Source organism: Electrophorus electricus, chromosome 2, assembly GCF_013358815.1.
Source record: "Electrophorus electricus isolate fEleEle1 chromosome 2, fEleEle1.pri, whole genome shotgun sequence".
Lineage (NCBI taxonomy): Eukaryota > Metazoa > Chordata > Actinopteri > Gymnotiformes > Gymnotidae > Electrophorus > Electrophorus electricus.
This window is the reverse complement of record NC_049536.1, coordinates 15174728-15193756: the sequence shown is the minus strand read 5'-3', so window position 1 is coordinate 15193756 and position 19029 is coordinate 15174728. Positions and strand designations below refer to the sequence as shown.

The following is a 19029-nucleotide window of genomic DNA, read 5'->3' as shown; positions in this document are numbered from 1 at the left end:
GTTAGTACTTATTTAGAAGATATTATACACAAACACATACACAAACACATACATACACATACTCACACACACACACACACACACACACACACACACACACACACACACACACACACACACACACACGTGTGTACACACTCATAAATGCCCCTGGCTCGCTCTCACACTTCGTCCCTCCCCCAACGCAGGAGGACCAGCTGCAGAGGGAGGGCAACATGCGCTGGGGTGATGGCTTTGTCCTCGTCTATGACATCACGGACCGTGGCAGCTTTGAGGACGTGGCCCCGCTGCGCGGAATGCTGGACGAGGTGCGGCGTCCCAAGCTGGCGCCGGTCGTGCTGGTGGGCAACAAGGCTGACCTGGAGCACGCGAGGCAGGTAGCCACGGAAGAGGGCGAGCGGCTGGCCGCCGACATGGCGTGCGCCTTCTATGAGTGCTCGGCATGCGCCGAGCACGCAGGCACGGGCGGGGGTGTGGCCGAGGCCTTCTACGAGCTCTGTCGCGAGGTGCGACGGCGGCGGGCCGTTCAGGGCAAAGCCCGCCGCCGCAGCTCCACCACTCACGTCAAGCAGGCCATAAACAAGATGCTGACCAAGATCAGCAGCTAGAGCCTCCACCCACTGGGCAGTGGGTGGGGGAGGGACAGGGTGGACAGAGGTGGATGAGGAGGAGGATGAGTGGCTGGGGTGAGGGGCCTGGAGTGGAATCTGGCTCTGGGTCCAAACGCTTCAGGCAGAAACTCAGAATCATGCCAGAAGTTTAGGGAAATTATGGTTGAGCCTTTTCTGGGCAGGTAGAAGAAAACATTACCATCTTTTCCAGCTGGGAATGTTTTGTTCCTGATGACAGGAAGAGTGGATGGAATGCGCTCTGTCTTAAAAACTTGATCTGCTACACAGTGTGCTGTGTGTATACCATAGTCCATCGTAAAGATAAAAAAGAGATGACAGGCTGTATCGGTTTCTGTATCAGTTTCTGTGCCATGGCGTGTTTTGTACAACAGTGCTTTCCTACACTCTGAGGCCTCTCCATGTGTACTTGTTCTCTGAGATGTAATGAAGGATTCACTGAAACATCAGCAGAGATATATGGGAGTAACAGATCTCTATACAGCCTGCCCTTTATGCCTGCTGTTTGGTGCATGTTGACCTAACCAAAATCCTCTTTGAGCTGGGATTGCAGTTATTAAATAAACCGTCATCCACCTTCATAATATAGTCCAAAATATAGACTTTTTAAAATTTATTTATTTTTTTAAAATCAAACGAAGTAAGCCTCACTACAATGGACCCTCCCACTACAACCACCTTGGAATGTGTCTATATCTTTGTTTTCGGACCTCTTAGAGATTCTATCTCGGCGTGGGGGTGGGGGGTGAGGGGTTGTTCTCTCTCTCCAGAACAAAATAAAGCAGGAAAGCTATGCCTCGTGGAGAGATGTTTTTAACCATATTTTCTGTTCTTATCAGTACCATGTTGCTACCCACATGAGTGTATATATCAGCAGCTCTTTTCCTGTGTCTGTTCTTGGTCATTTTTGATCCAGATCAAAACACCTTTAATAATAAATATTATATATTACTGCCTTAATATCGGAAATGAAAGAAGATTATTCATCTAATGACATGACATATCAAAGCAATTAAGGCTGAATTAGGCATGGTAACAGGTGACAGGTGTATTGCAGGTAAATGCCAATTGGTTTTTGTTTGTTTGTTTGTTTGTTTGTTTGTTTGTTTGCATTATAAGATATGATCAGACTGAGATGACAGACCACACTGTCCCTCTTCCTGAGCACTTGTAATAAGGATGATGAATAGAAAAATATATATAAATATAAACAAGTGTTGTAAAAAGAAAATAAACAACTTTTCTCCCTGTCTCCTCCTCATATTGATACCATTCACCCTGGGTGTTATTGCCAACACAAAACAAAACAGCTTTGGCAGTGCTGCTTCAAAAGCACAATCAAAGACAGCTGGCCCGCTACCTGGTCATATCACCATCCATTATTCTGTAGGAGATCTGAGGAGATAGACATTGATTGGACAGAGATCTAGATGGAGCAATACCTCTGAGCTCAGAGAGCCAGTCAATAATAGAGCCCGTTAATGAAAGGAGCTTTTAACTCTGCGATCTCAGAGGAGGACCAGACTACGCCATTTACACTGTCATCTCAGCCTCGTTCCTTTGCTGGATCAGGATTTCCAGTGCTGGGTTTCATTTGTGTTGTAATTTCTTAAGGACAAAACAAACTCATGCCAGCTTGCTGGTTGTGAAAATGTCACATCATCTAAATCATAAAAATGGGGTTATAACATGACATAAACTGACACGACAGGCAATGGAAATGTATTACAGCTTTCCCAACACTGTTATGTTACTCTTCATACTGTTAGTACAATATAGTCTATGACATCGCCTAATATTCATAAAATGGCTGTGTTACCAGTATGATTTTTTTTAAACCTTTTTGGGATCTAGCTCCTTTTCCAAGCCCGTAGAACAGCGCTGGACACTGTAACCCCTGCCACACCATTAAAGAACATCAAAGAACATGTATACCTTGTATACAGCAGTGCAGGATTGGAATAGAGCCCAGACAAAGGATCAGGAGCACTGCTGCGATGACTCTATGGTGACACTGGTATTGACAGGGTTCAGCCCACGCTGCTTTTAGCTTCTGCTGGGTTCGGGTGGGGACTGGGCGTGCCCAGAGGCCCTGGGTGGATAATTACTAGTGCATCGCTGAGAATAGCAGCTATGGGAGACCACAGCTCCCCTCCGGACTTCCTTCTTCCTTTCACACTAGCAGGGCGTTGTCATAGGTTATATGTATACTTCAGTTAATTTCCTGTACAGTTAGGGTACAGTGTCACTGCTAGACAAGATATGAGTATTTAAAGGTTTACATGACTAGATAGCACATAAATGTAACGGATGAATCGTCTGAGATAGCAGAGCCAGTTTCTACACTTTTCCCACTTGTGCTTATATAGCAAAAGGTCAAACGGGGACCCCCTCCATAATGTCTGTCCAATGACAATTACATTCATGGCCTTGGGTGGACAGAGGGCACAGACTCTCCCTGGGTAGTGCCTTACCTCTCCACCTCTCTGTCCAGGGCTAGCAGACCTCGAGGCATCTCACCCTCCAAGTTCTTGAACAAAGCAGGCAGGAAGCCCTGCTGCCTTGACGTGGCTTGCATCCCACGGGGCAGCACAAATGCCAAAGCTCCTGAGTTTAACCCTTCCAGACCGGTGACAGAGAGCAGCTGCAGAGAGCCTCAGTGCTGCCAAGTACAGAGGGGTCATGCAACTCTCCCAACATCTATTTGCTCCCTGTCCTGGAACTATGACACTGCTTATTTGTGGTGCTTGGTTACAAGTCAGTTTTTAACTTGTTGGCCATAGTTGTTATTCTCCAAAATCTTTTGGCATCCTGATTGTGCATTTGCTGCCATAAAGTGCAGCACAATTTTTATTGTGGAATTGGAAATAATACACACTTGTCGTTCATTGTGATTTTTTTTTTTTTTCATTTATAACCTGCATCTCAGAAGTGTGAAGAACTGACAGAAACAACACTGTTGGTACAAAATAAATAAATAAATAAACAAAAGAACACTATAAAAAAATATAAAAGAACAATATATAAATGTCAACAGTTCCAAGTCGCAGCAGGGAGCACTCTGTAGCACTGAGATGCCTTCTAAATTTAATAGGCAGTAGTAAGCAAGAGCTACATTAGACATGTAAGTGTCTGGATGTTTGTTGTGGGTTTTGACATCTTGCCTGTTTCAGTACAGAACAGCATGGACACATATGGGACATGACATGATAGGGCAGCACATTTTTCTGTCATGTCACAACACAGAAGAACAAATGTTGCATATTAGGAGGATTTATACATTTATATGTTGTTTATGCATTTTTGCAAAGGTTTATATACATCAACACATGATTCAGTCTTACTGAAGAACTATGTGCATCTTTTTAAAATTCAGTTCACTTCATTCAGTTTTATTTTAAAAGAGATCAAAGAGCAGCTTTGCAGACATCCAAGCCTGGAAAACAGTGAGCAATCAGAAGGTCAGGTGCAAGAATGGTGAGGACCTATTCGCCAGAAAATGGGCTATTCAGGTAAGTCCTCACACATCCGGTTTAGTAGTCAGTTCAGTCTCTGAATATAAAACAACACTTTCACACTACATTTCCAGTGAAGGACAGAAAGAGAAGCTCCTTATTTATGATCAAAAAATTGCAAAAAGGATCTCTTTCTTGAGAAAATTTACCATACTTCTCACCAAGGGCTTAAGTTTATAATTCAGAGAAAACTGAGAGAAGTGTATACTTTATGAATGAGTCTGCAGACAGCTACAAATACACAATGGTTTTTTATATATGAATTCATATATATACACAGACAGGTCTATGACACTGTAAATTTCCATATTAAAATGAGAGGAATCAAATGCCAAATCACATGAACAATGCCTGTGACATAACGCAGAGGAAATGGCTCAACAGCAAGAGACAGGCCTGTTCAGACAAATTGACAAATATGCATTGACAAATATGCATTTCAATGAATCTGTGTAGCAAACTGTCATGGTCTGCATTCCCAGATGTGGAAGCAAACAGAATGGCATGTGATTAAAGGAATATTTTGGCTGACAACTTTAGTTATGTTGTGTATGTTCTCTAATGTTTTTTTGCATAAGTTAGAGGTGTTTTTGACATGATTGCTCATGTCAACTCTGTAAGGGGGGAGGGGGCGGATGATGTTCTGAGAAGCCTTAAAGTTGTGACGTTGCTTTGAAACACGGCCAGTTTAGAATCTTCTAAAGTGAAGCCTGGTATGTTGCATTTTGCTTTTGTATTTTATTGGTAGATCTGGTACCAGATATAAAAAGATAAGCAAAATAACATCTTTAAAAAGTAAGTAGGAAACAAACAAACATACAAACAAGAAAACAAAGTTACCGCAGTTGGATATGTAGTGAACTCGTGTGTAATTGTTTTTTCTTTACACATTCTGTGCTTCCACAACCCATCCTGATATAACTATAACCCAAGCTCCATCAATCTTACAGCAGTGACTCTTCACACACTCTCACAGGATGTATTTCTAGTGCTGATGAGGATATACAGTAAAAAAGGATTTGCTGTTTAACTAAAGTTATTCTGGGCAGTGGTTCAGGTACTTGCCTTGTAATCAGAAGGTTGCCAGTTCAAACCCCACTGCTGCCAAGTTACTACTGTTGGGCACCTGAGCAAGAGCCTTAACCCTCAATTGCTGAAATTGTAATCAGTCTTAATTGTAAGTTGCTTTGGATAAAAGTGTCAGCTGAATGTGTTATTGGTTCACTGAACATCTAATAGTATGTTAGCAGAATAAAGCTAAAACGTTTGCATAGATTACTCTAGCTAATGAATTGTTCTATCTCTCCAGTCCTGTGATGTGTTTTGAAAATAGCTATTTTTATTATGAATGCTGTTTTATTCTATTAATTTTCTTCACTTGAAAACAATGGCATTAAGGTAATTAAAAACAACCATAATTGAAAAAGCCACACAGGATGTCAGTATCAGGAAAGTGCTTCCATACTGTCATTCTTTGATATTTGAAGTTTTAGGATGATAAAGGACATCTCAGCAAAGCGGCAGCTCCTAAAGGAGAAGTTCTAATACGTTTTCTATAGCTTCTTAGCACTGAAATAGATATTTACTAAAACAGTGCAAACAAACTGTCCCCTCAGAATAAAAGTTACAGAATGTGATTGTTACCCAGTCTATTAATTACAACATGAAACAATGTTCCAGACAGATGATACGCTATGCGTAGATACATTTTTATAGCCATTTGAATTATACAGCCCTAAAACTAAATCTGGAAATGTGGTTTTGCATTGAATAGAAATATCTGTGGCATTGTGTGATGATGACTGGGTTGGGTCACTGCATTATGCAGGCCTAAATCAACATGAGCGTGAATAAGTATTTGCATCTACAGTCCACTGCAGATAGGAACTGGTGGAACTTCCAGTAGCCTTGATGTCCTTTATTGTTCACCCTACACTCTTTCTGTCCTCTTCTCTTTCCATTCTGTCTATCTCATCAATTGCTTTGAGTTCACTGAGGCATTGCAGTTGCTATGGCAACTAAGGCCTTTCGTTGTTTTCAACTTAAGGAGGCACTGAGGTTTTTTCCTTCTTTCTTTCTCTATGGTGATACAGGGTAAAAAAAAACAACAACAAAAAACCTGGTTTGTAGATAACACAGAATGTGGAAATGAGGGAACACACCAAACCAGTCAACACACTCACAAAAACACACACACAAACTCAAACATATAAACCAATACAAATTGAATAAAAGGGCCTTCAAGTGTAATAAGGCTGCAAATTATGTGTATAGTACACAGACCATGAGGAGAGTGAAAGCAAAGGGAAGACAAAATGATCTAAGAACGTATTAGACAATTTCAGTGTAGGAAGGGGTCAACCAGGGTCAACCATGTACTATGGTTAATGCTGAGCTACATTCAGCTGTTAGCATCCTTTAAAGTGTGTTTTGCAGTCTGCAGTTTCATATTAAACCTTGCTTCTCTAAGGAAGAAAGAACCTTTCCTACATCATCACAAGGTCTTTCATTCAGATTCATCAGCCTCCTTTTCATTTAGGTCCACAAGCCTGAGGCTAGTTCCGTTAGCTCCCCATAGCATATTATTAGCATAATACAATAGATCAGAGTTGTTTCTTTCTGGACAGAATGTTGAAAATGAATGAGCAGAGGACTTGAAGTTCTTTGATGGGGCAGAGTGACATGCTGGTGATCAAACATAAAACTTCTTGTGTTTCCATTAACGGGCTATAGAGAGTCATCTTGCCTGATAATGTTTATGACTTTGGAGTTTTGCAATTCATGAATAAGATGAATTCATGACCAAAATTAAAGTTGATGTTGAAAGATGGCCTATTAGCTACTTATCCCAGTCCAATCTGATACAATGTTTATACCATTGAATCAAAGCTAGTACTACAAAATAATTTTTCTTCTCCTATGTGCTACATATAGCCTTAATGGGCAGCAGTAGATAATGAACTAAGCCAAGTTAATGTAAAGAGAGTAAATAGGAGCCTAAATGAATATCTTTTACAAATTTATTGTATTTATGAACATTTGAGCTCTTTGTATAATGATTCATTTGAACTCTTAAAGAATTGGCACTAAATGAATGAATGAATGTTAAGGCATCTAACATCTGAAAATGTGTGCTATGGGAATGCTGCATGGTGTAGCCAGGATACAGAGTCTGTGTCCCAAAAGCTATGTCACAGGGGAGCTATGTGAGCCAAATGCAGTCGCCGTGATGGCTGAAGGTCCCGAAATCCCACACTTCCTGGCGTGTGTGCTTGGTTAAAGGGTTCTAGCATTCACAGACATCGAGGTGTGCGTGACACACGAAAAAACGTACCAAGCAGTGAGGTGAAGCAAAAGTTACTTGGCACAGGGAGTGAGCAGAGCCTTACTCTGCCTCATTCTGTCTCACTCTGTCTCACTCTGCCTCATTCTGTCTCACTCTCCCACACTCTCCCTCATTCTGCCCCACTCCCACATTCTGCCTGATGACATAACTGATTGTCGATGTTCTCAGTATGCTCAAGCACACACAATGCCAGCATAAGGGCTGAGCAATGCCTCGACCCTGTAAAGCTCTGTGCATTCAGAGCTTGGCCTTGGCTGTTGCCCACACACCGTAGACAGCGTGCATTCTGAAATGCTATACCCATTGTGTGCAATGGTCTGTCTGTGGTGACCCATTTGCAACTGTAAACCCTCCCTATGGGACTGCTGTGATCTCTGTACATGCCCACAACTGTGACAGGCCTGTCTGGAACACTACCTGTCTTCAAAGTGATATTTTTTGCATACTCAGTGTGTGTGTGTGTGTGTGTGTGTGTGTGTGTGTGTGTGTGTGTGTGTATGTGGATGTGTTTGTGTGTGTGCATGCATTTGCCCACGCAGAGGTTGTCTTATGTTTCTTTTCCCTTTAGTCTGGCCATTATTTGAAGCAGGGCAGTCATGACATGAATCATAGCCCATGAGTTTTCTTCCCATATCTGGAGTATTTTCCATTCACTAATGCTGCCAGTGAGCTTCAAAACACACTATGTATGATAAAATTACTCAGTCAATGCAGTCATCAAGACCACAACTGGTATGGTAATTGTGCAACTGTCTAAGTTGCATAGATCAGGGTCTCCTAGCTCTTATGCCACATGAAAGAAAGGGCATAATCACAACTTGCATGTTGTTTATGCAAAGTGAACTAGTAGAATGCTTAAATGTGTAAAATGAAACAATCTTGGATGAAACTCGGGATAAATTGGAGAAGTCATCATCTGTTCAGGGAATACTGATCAGAACTATGCAACTAAGCTATCTATTGTTCCTATTTAACAAATGAATGAGGTAATGAATAAATGAAAGACCTGTTCTTGAAACTCAGCAGCTGATAAGAATGCCTATAAACCAGTACACATTTGATATTTTCATAGTTATACATTCATATTGGATGTATTTTAAATCTGCCTTATCTACATGAAACACATGCATTCTGAGTTATGTAAAGATGAGTTGACTTTTAATTTGAAATTAAAATTATCTGTTTTAAATTTAAAGTAGTAAATAGTAAAAGGATAAATTACTACATCATATCCTTAATTTTAGTCACAAAACTATTAGATGAAAGGGTTATGGATGAGTTTTTGTTGATTGATGTATATTACTTAATGTTTCCCTCACTTTTCACAAGAACGGTTTGACACAAAAAGACACAAATACAAAAAGTGTGATTGGCTCACCAAACGTCATTCCTTCATTAATATAGTTTCTGTAAAAGTACCAGCTCTTGGCTGTCTATCAGTTTATGTGTTAGAATGTACAGCAGAACATCTTTGAATTTGAACAGTGCTCACTGTAAAAGTGAAAAATTACTACTTATCTGACAGTTCTGCCAGAGAAAAAAAAATGTTTTAAATATTAAAAGCATTGACACTATACAGAGCTCCTTCACTTCAAGAATTTTCATAGGAATAATATATCACAATTTACAGGAAGTGAAAGAAACTGTACATTTCTAGAATGCAAATCACCAATCCTATTAGCATTATTTTCCCACTAAAAGCACCTAAATTCTTCACTAGTACTTTATGTGTCAAGGGTTCACAGCAATGACAATGAAACAAATGTCAATGACTTGTCACTGTTGATAGTTATTTACTCTGATTTGTGGTAAATTGTTTTGTCAGGCAAGTGCTGCCCTCTAGAGTACAAAACATTTTTCAGTTTTTTTGTAGGTCTATTTAACACAGTTCAACACCCCAATTATTCTGCTCTTTTTTATCTTAACTATTATCATATGCACAAATGTAAAAAATAGCAAAGGTTAAGCTTTCACTTCACATTTAGTTCTAATATTAGTAGGGGAAGGAACTTAAAGGGAGAGGTTGCATGTGTTATCCTAAAAGTTCTATGTTGGTTCTCACTTTTTTTGGTAAATGACCAAATGAAAGGGCAAAGGCTACTATAGACACAAAAACCTTTTAGAAATGAATATACAGGTGTGTACTGAACGTTCTAGGGCTGCAGTCTGAAGGGAGAAATTTCAACCATAATGACCTTGAAGCCGATTCACCTTTCAAAGGTCTCTCTCAAACCCTGAAAAAGCAAAAAGTCTTAGATGTTATGTTTCTGTCTAGTCTTTCAATGTTTATGTATGTTTATGTTTATGTTTAAATAAATGTTTAAGTCATCAGATTCATCAGATTCTTCTAGATTACAAAGTTTCCACAAATGAAATGTATTGCACTAAGAATGATAGTTAGCTCCTACATGTGAATCAGTAAAAGACATCCTTAATTCAAATACAATTCATACTGTGAATGTGAAGGACAAAATGTGAAAAAATAAAGACCAAACAGCACTCAGGAAATTATAGCTAAAGATGTAGGAATGCATACTTTAGGAAAAAGCTACAATTTAATATCTAAATGTTTGGGTATCCCAGTAAGAACTGATATCCCAGTGAGCACTGTTGGATCGACTGAAAATGTACCATGCCACTCAGGCTCTGCATTGACAAATTCGTCCCTCAAAACTCAGCATCAGATCAAGAAGAGGAATTGTAATGGAAGCCACAGAGAGGCCAACATTAACTCTGAAGAAACTACAGAGGTCAGTAGCTGAGACTGGAGTGAAGATGCACCAGTCATCTATATTAAACAAGCTCTACATATAACTGGCCTGTATGGAAGAAGCCAGTTCTGCAGAAAAAAACCACATCAAAACCCACTGGAGCGTGCCCGTTTGCATCAGAATCACTCAGATTTTAGATGAGACAAACTTTGAAGTTTTTGGACAAAATTCAAAAGGTTATGTAACGCTAACTCAGTATCAATATCTTGTTATGGGGGTGCTTTCCACAGCAAGGGCTAGGCATCTGTTTGGTTCTACCAAGTACTAGTCTAGAAGGGCTGAATACTTATGCAAGTTACTTTTTCTCCACTTTGATTTTTTGCTGAGAAATAATGTAGTTTAAGACAACATAAATTCAAGGTTGAATACTTGAGTTGAATACTTGTGCCAGACACTATACATATAAACATGTAGTAAGATTTCAGTATAGTATACCGGATTTTCAAATAAACAGCACATCAGACAGAGGTGTTTTATGTGTGTGTATTTGTGTGTATGGAAAGAATATGGGAAGTTGGAAAAATACCAGTAAGAAAGGAGAAATAGAGAGTGTCATGTATGCTTCTCCTATCTTGCCTACCACCCTGTCAGTAGACTTGGCCGCGTTATGGAGTCGGCAGGTTCGGGCTCCTTACCTGATGTGCTAGCTGCTACTTGGGCAGCATCAGCAGCACCTGACATGCTTGGGGAATTCCTCAGGGAACTCTCTAAGCAGACCCAGCAGCTTGTCACATTAGTTCCATCCGTCACAAAATTGACTCGCCATCTCTCATTACTCATGCCAGGTGAGGAACAAAACCCCACTTGGCTGATTCCATCCCCTCAATCTGCTTAGCCCTGCCTGATAAATACGATGGGAATCCCTGTTGTGGGTTTCCTCTCCAGCGCTCATTACATTTTGCCCACCAGCCTATCCTCCTTGCTCATATGCTTCTCATATAGTGTTGGTGATCTTGCTTAACAGGAGGTCACAGAAATAGGATGCTGGATCAAGGTGGTGATGTAAACAGGAGACTATGAGATTCGCTGCTTATTTTAAGTCTGTTTTTGACCGCCTGCATGAGAGTAGAACTAGCAGCAACTTGATAATGTCCCTGAGGCATGGTTCTCGCTCAGTGTCCAAATACACCCTTGCATTCTGGACTCTTGTTGCCAGCAGTGGATGGAATGAAGCTGCTTTGCTTGTGGCTTATTGCAAGGGGTTAAATGCAGAACAGGTCATGGGACAGGCACACCATGACGACTCCACGACTCTAGAGGAGTTTATCAACCTGTCCATCTGCCTAGACAATCTCATTCTGGGGAGAAGCCCAGATCTCTGTTCTGATCTTTTCCCCTGTTCTTTCCTTTGTCTGATTGAATCAAATGAGATGCAGCTTGGTAGTGTAGGACTCTCCAAAGAAGAGAGAAAGACAAGGATGTTGCTTCATCTTTGCCTTTACTGCGGTGAAGTGCGTTATCTGCTCCATGGGCCAAAGAGCTAGGAACAGCAAAAGGCACGCTGAGGACCCCTTACACATCACTTCAATGAATAGCCCCTCTTCCCAGCATGTTACACATCTTTTTGTGCTGGAAGTGGTACTCTACTACAAATCCTGCTGTGCTTCAAGACTCAGGAGCTGCTGGCAACTTCATCACTGCAGGCTTCACTGATTGCCTGGGGGTCCTACATGTCCAGCTTGTTCTCAAGGTCTGGTCCCCGGACGACAAACTTCTAGGCTCAGTCTGCACCCAAAGAATTGAGCCAGTCACCTGTCAGTGCAGCACCATGTCATTCCTTTTGGTCAGTTCTTCAGAGCACCCATTATTAGGGAGCTCCTGGTTGCACATACATAACTCCTTCATTTCCTGGGAGTCCCACGATATCATGTTTAGACTACTGTCTAGACAGCTCTGCTAGCAAGCACCTTATTTCTGTTGCTACCCCCTCTAGTGAGCCCAGATTCCCAGGTAGCAGCTACCATTCCAGAATACTACTCAGAATTGATGGAGGTGTTTAGCAAACAGCGAGCTGTTGAATTGCCTCCCCATTGCCTTTCTGACAAATGGCCTGGTAGACATGTTCCACCAAGGTCCTATCTCTCACAGAGAGCCAGGACATGGAGGAGTACATCTCTAAAGTTACATTAGACCATTCAGGTCCCCCACAGCTTCTGGCTTCTTCACTGAAAATGACGGTGGTTTCTGTATCTGTACTGATTACAGGGGGTTGAATAAGAAAATGGATACTCTCAGCTGTTAGTGCCCTGGGTATTACCTGGATCTAGCCTGCTATTGCTTACTCTCTTTTGCTTTCCTGTTGCCAACCATTGCCTGTTTAAACTGTTTGCCTTTTGAGGACTGGTTGTAATTGCCCATGTTTATATTATAGTGTTTGTCCTAGGAACAGCAAAAATTCTATGCCCAAACCTTAGCCTCTCAGACCTCTGGGAGAAGATCTCAGTCTGAGAAAAAATGAACAACCACTGGAAGGGGGTGACAGGAATTTTTAAAGATAAGTTGATGTCATGCTGTAGCACTTCGGTTGGTCAGCTGATGAAGGACCTCTGCCCAAAAAACGTGATGTATGTTGGCTGGCATCACTGGAGATATTAACACAAAGACATTATCTAGGGATGAAAACCACATAGACTGCTATGTGAGCTAAATCAGGTGTATAATTTGCAGAAAGTCCAGCAGATTCAGAACTTTTACAACATCTCTGTGAGGAATTTGAACAGCTTTCTTTGGGGAGGACTTATACAGTGCCAATAGCTACAGAAAACACTTTTAAGCATGCAATCACTACTCAATTCATAAATTCAACTTATAACTTTTGGGTAATAAAAAATTAGCCATTTATTTAATGTATAGTTATTGTATTGTATAAAGATTGAAGATTTTTCTGTTCTGTAAGCGAACTTGCTACATTATAAATATTTGCTACTTCTTAAGAAAGCAAAATAAAGACCCATGTATATTAAACACTGTCCATTTTAATAGCATTTCCATTACTCAAAAGAGGGAACAAAAACCATAACCAAATGGTATGTGTTACATTAAAGCACATGTAGTGACACATACAATCCATAAAGCATTCAGACATAAACTGATCTACAGGACTAAACTACACTACAGAGAAGCAGATAGAAATTCTAACCATGCCACAGATACATCTAATAAAACCACTACACTGCATACACTCATTGTAGTATGACAAAACATATAAATGTGTTCTAATGTGTATTCTTATAATGCCTTTGAGTATATTTGTATATTTTTGTAATGTCTTCATTTGCAGGTTTGTGTGTGAGTTCTGTGTGTCTTTTTTTCCTGTGGATGTGTGCGTACATTTGAGGCATACTGGATGAAATTATTCTGAATTCAGCACAAGGTTGGAGAAACTGATTTATGATCAGCACTAGCTGGTTCTGCTCAATGTCTGTAAAATTACATGCAGTGCGAATCATGTTCCAACTTAAATTAATAGGGCTGATAGAAAAAATAATTTTAAAAAGACAAGAAAAAAACTGTTTACTACATAATGTGTCAAATAATCTATTTGCATGTACTGAGATGGGAGCCATAAGGCACCCTTGTGACTGCAAGCCAAGTGATAACCAACAGCTGTCTTAGTTTAAGGCTAATCTTCCCATCAATGATTATACTCAGAATTGTCAAATATTAGGGGGAAATATCAGAAATCCAGAAATACATACTAATAACATATTTTTCACTATTACTAAAACAGGATAAAACAAAAAAAAAGATATTTAAATAAAGGAAAAATAAATAAATATAAAATACACAAGACCACAGCAAATTTGTAGTTTGTTGTAAACACAATTATCCAACTGCTTTGACAGTTCATTGCATTTATTACTTTGTCAGCTGACTAAGAAACTGGCACATACTAATCAAAATTCTACGTATTATGTACATATTTCAACTTAATTATATCACAATTACCATAGCATATTTATATCAAATATTTAACAAATGAAACTTAGCAACAAATGTAGTAGCTTAATACTTACAAACATGTAAGTAGAAGAGAAAGTGAACATATTGAAACAGATGAGAAAGTCAGAGCTCCTCAGAAGAATTCCTCATGACTACTTTATGGCTCTTTATCGCACTTAATTACGTGCATGTAAATAGAGGAAACTGACAAAGCACAAAGAGATTGGGCATTCTCTCTCTCTCTCATACACACACAGAAAAAAAGAAAAATCAGTAGCATCACCTTTTTTTAAACAAATAGAATTTGGTCCATTTGATCGTCAAAAGTATGAAATACACTCAGCTACTCATTCTCACAGTGAAAGTGACAATTCATGACCAAAAACACGTCCTTATATTGTACTATGCAAAAATTAAACAAAACAATTAGAGACAGGCAAATATGACATCGTGAATATTGAGCAATCTCAAAATGTGGCAAAAGGTTAATATGTCAGTGAACTGATGGCTTTCAGGTGTGACCCCTTAGGTCATCGTTATACTTTCCTCCTTTCATCATTGCTTATTTATGTAGTTTTTTATGTTCCCTTCCTCAATTATCACTGTCAAAGATTCTCAGCATGGAGATAAGTCATGTACAATGCCCAGAAGAGAGTGTAATAATATTTTCAGTGCATACACTGTCAAGTAATATCTTCATTTATAAAGGGAAGATTTGTTAGTAATGGAAGACTGAGCCACATACAAATAAAAAGTATACTGATATTCCCACTGTGGAAATATTGCCATGTGACATAAATACTGTATCAGCCAAACTGCATGAGTCTGAGGGACTATATTATAATTAATATCTATATCTATTACAACTAAAATGAGAAGAGAGAGAAACAATGCTACGGCCATTCTGGTTTCACTGGAAATGAGTCAAACCTTCTTTAGTTACACATGAGGATTTACATTTAACATACTGTGTACACTACCATTACTAGGTATACTAGAATAATAAAAAACTCTGAAAAATAAAAGACCTGGAAAATAAACACGAGCCCTTGTCTCGCGGATCCTTTCCATAATTATGCTGTGGTTAAACAAGGAAGTTAAACCTTGTTGAAAGGATGAGAGCACATCTACTGAGAGACCCCCATGTTGTAGAGTCTGTAGATGCTTATACTTCAAAGCGGTGGATGAAATGTTTGCAATGGTTATTGGTCTTTTAAGGGGGTAACAGTGGCTTTTAAAGGCAGGTTTCACAAACACCCACACCCAGAATTGGTACAGTGACATAAACCCTAGCCTACAGCACCTCATCCTCCACTCATATGCTCAGGCTGTTTCCACTTCCTTAAGCTTTGCCCAGGACCTGCTGGCCTTCGGGACATCCCAAAGGAGCTGGCGATGGTGAATGGCGGACACTAGTCGGAGAACAGGCTGGCGAAGGACTGGCGCAGGCTGCGGATGGTCTCGGCCTTGGCCTCGTCGTCCGTTGGGTTGCCCCTCAGCGTCTCTGTGAAGGTGTTCGTCAGTGACTGGGATTTGCTAAATCCATAAACAGCACAAAAACAGGGCACACAGAGAACAGGTTACAGTATGTGAAGCACATGAGGAAAATGCAGTGAGTGTTAGTATAGAAAACAGAATGAAACCTCCTCTCAAGGGTAATGGAATGTCAGAAATAGAATCTTCTTACCATCCACATCTTGATAAATTTACTAGATAAATACTTAATTTTTCCAAACATTCAAAATGAACATAAATTCAATATGCAATAGTAACATTTTTAACAGCAAACTTTATAAGCTTACAGTTGTCAATTATAAAAGTAATGGCGGGGGGACCTCACTTAAGCAGTGGGGCTTGTTTCTGAGCAGCTCCACCTGAGCCTGAGGCTGGTATGGGGCCCGGCTGGAAGGCCTGACTGGGAGAGGTGGTAGCGGAGCGGGTGCGCTGGGGAGAGCCCTGTCCAGACTGGGATGGGGACCCAGAGGCAGAGCGAGGACCTCCTATAGGTCACACACACATACACACACACATGCATACGCACACGCGCACACACACACACACACACACACACACACACACACACACACACACACACACACACACACACACACACACACACAATGTGCGCATGTGTGCATGCAATCATAAAATGTTGCTCAGTCACTTCATAACGTATTGTTAACTAGCAAATTGGCACAAGTTCTACAATAACACCTGTACTAGCTAAAAACTGAAGTTTAAATCTGGTCTTAAGTATAACATCATGGTGTTGTGTCTGACCGTGTGACCAGTCAAGAGAAATGCATAACTCATAGCCTGATCATGTGTCTCTTTATTTGAGTCCCTAGAAGAAATCAAATATTTTCATTTCATTCCTTAGAATAGCAGCAGGTGGTGATGCTTCATGACTTCCAGAGATTACTGGTACGTAGACTGAAGATTGCCTCACATCAACTTAGGACAGGTTCTGACCCACCTTGAGATCGTCTGGGCTGGGTTGTCTGTGGACTGGCCTGTGTCTGTCCCAGATAAAAAAAAAAAAACGTTGTCAGATTAAATATGTATGTGTTATTTCTATGTCAGGATCCAGGGCATCATGCAGCAACCCCTGTCCTGTATAAGGTTACACGATATATACAGAGCAGTTTATATTCCTTTCTAAAGTAAAGCTGTGAGGTGGAGGTAGATCTTGCTGGAGCACCTTGGCAGAGGATGGCTGGGGTGAGGTGATGCCCAGCAGGGTGAAGGTCATCCTGCTGAGGACCAGATCAGCAATGAGCTGCTTGTCCTCCTCTATGTGTTCACCAATCAGTGGCATGGAGCTGTCCATCACCTGCACATGAGCCATTTCAGTGTTAGACTACGTTGGCTTTAGAGAGACTACAGGCTGCATTACACTGCTGTGGCCACTTGGTGGCATGTTATACATGTTATCCCTTCTTCTCACTGCGTTTCATCTGCACTTGCAGTAAAAAAAACCCCACAAAAAAACAACAGTGTCCTTTCAGAACTGAGCTGGCTATTCAATGCCACACAGGTTCCAAAACATAACATTAGCATCATAAAAAACTTGAGAAACTCTTGGTGACAAATATGTTAGGGCGTGCAGAGACTTCAATGACTTTAGGTATAGCATAAAGGTAGCCTGTCCTCTGAATTTCATTGCCTAATATAAAAACAAAACATGGAAGATGACCTTGTTTGGGTGTTTTGAAGGAGGAGCATGGATGCACTAAATGGAACGTTGGAACATCTTAAATCAGTTTGGCTCATCAACAAGAGGTAAAGTCTGTGCCACAACTCTGACTCATCCACGTGCCTTTGGCCCTTTGGTGTCACATTGCACGCCAGGGACGTGTCCGAACTGGGAAAGAGCTGTGGCACTTGGGATGGGTACCAACACAAATGGGGAGAGGGGGGAGGCACAGGGAAGTGGAAGAGACAGGGGTGGAAAGAATGAGAGAGAGAGAGATGAAGAGAGGGGGAGAGGTACAGAGAGGGGGAATGAGAGAAAGGGAAATAAAGTGAGAGAAAGGAAAAAGCAGGAAAGGGAGAGAGAGAGAGAGAGAGGAAGAGAAGAGTGCATAAACACAGCTCAAAGGGAGCAAGATGGAGGGGATGGGAGAGTTGCTGGAGAAAGGAGGCGTGGCAGCAGCAGCAGCGAAGCAGGAGCGGCGAGGCCGTCCACGTGCAACAGGGTGCTGGGGCACCTTCAGGGAGGAAGGGGTGTGGCCTCTTACTCAGAATGACAGCCATGGCGCAGCCCTCGGGCCCGGAGGCCTGGCCTTCTAATGGCAGCGGTTTCTAACAGCAGCCACCATGGCTGATGAGGCATGCCCACACCCTCTCAATTTCCAGGCTCAGAGTGATTCAGCAGATGACATGGTTAGATCATGACAGCAGATACAAGAGGCAAAGCAGTCAGGGATGCTGTCACTAGCCGCAGAGCTCAACGTTCCCTCGGATGTCTAGCTGATATTTACACGTAGACGGACACAACATGGCTATATCCGCATGACATGCCCGGACAACTTTGTCAAAAAGGCCGTTAAAAGGTAGCAAAGTGTAGAACAAGGCAACCAAATGACTTCTTGTTAATATCATGATTAAATGGAGTGTATCACGGTGCTGCCAGCTCCCCTCTCAAATGTGTCTGTGTGTGTGTGTCCGTATTGCCACGCCCTCTTGTATTGTACACCTGATCCTTGTTGTGTGTAATTGTCATGAGTGTATATCAGTCTCATGTCGTATCGTCAAACTTGTCGGTGTTTGACCCATGTAGTGTGTTTGTGTGTTGAATCGTGCTTGTTATTAAAACGTATGTTCTGTTTAACGTGCCTTGTTCCCGCATCCTCCTTAACCTGTTAAACGTTACAGAAACACCGACCGACCGAGGATGCCTGGGAAAGGCAAGAAGAAGAAGGGGAGGAAAGGAAGTCAACGCCCTCCCACAGCACGTGCAGCGAAGCCTCCCGTGTTCTTGGGCACCCTCCTGACTCCAGGTGTGGAAGCAGGGGAGTCATACGGAACCCCAGTCCTCGGAGTCGGACTCTGTGGACCCCTACGTTCCAGCGGTAAGACCTTCCCTCCTTCTGGCCTTGCTTCATGGAGCTACCGGGAGGGAGGAACCCGCTGATCGATTTTGGGGGGACCCTGTGTATGGTCCGGGATCGGACGGTGCAGAGAACAGACGGACCAAGAGGACCGGTGCTTGGAGATGGACCCTGCTGGGTCCTACGACCCCTACCTGGATGATCATAGGGGAGACAGAGATTACAGAGAGACAGAGGAGTCCAGCGACATTGGTCTGCGGTCAGATAGGGGTT

General features: G+C 41.5%; 2 protein-coding genes across 2 annotated transcripts in view; one reads left to right on the top strand and one right to left on the bottom strand.

Moving 5' to 3' along the window:
* The window catches only part of rerg (RAS-like, estrogen-regulated, growth inhibitor), a 26361-nt gene extending 24484 nt beyond the window's left edge, over positions 1–1877 (top strand). The window contains exon 5 of the mRNA XM_027026093.2: positions 189–1877. Within this exon, the coding sequence (XP_026881894.1) occupies positions 189–608 (420 nt within the window). The 3' untranslated portion in view covers positions 609–1877. The remainder of the gene's footprint in view (positions 1–188) is intronic.
* An 11339-nt stretch (positions 1878–13216) lies between these two features.
* Positions 13217–19029, bottom strand: part of syn3 (synapsin III) — a 90481-nt gene continuing 84668 nt past the window's right edge. Inside the window, exons 11-14 of the mRNA XM_035535878.1 lie at positions 16905–17036; positions 16680–16722; positions 16044–16203; positions 13217–15739 (exon numbers count right to left, since the gene is read on the bottom strand). Of these exons, the coding sequence (XP_035391771.1) occupies positions 15616–15739; positions 16044–16203; positions 16680–16722; positions 16905–17036 (459 nt within the window). The 3' untranslated portion in view covers positions 13217–15615. The remainder of the gene's footprint in view (positions 15740–16043; positions 16204–16679; positions 16723–16904; positions 17037–19029) is intronic.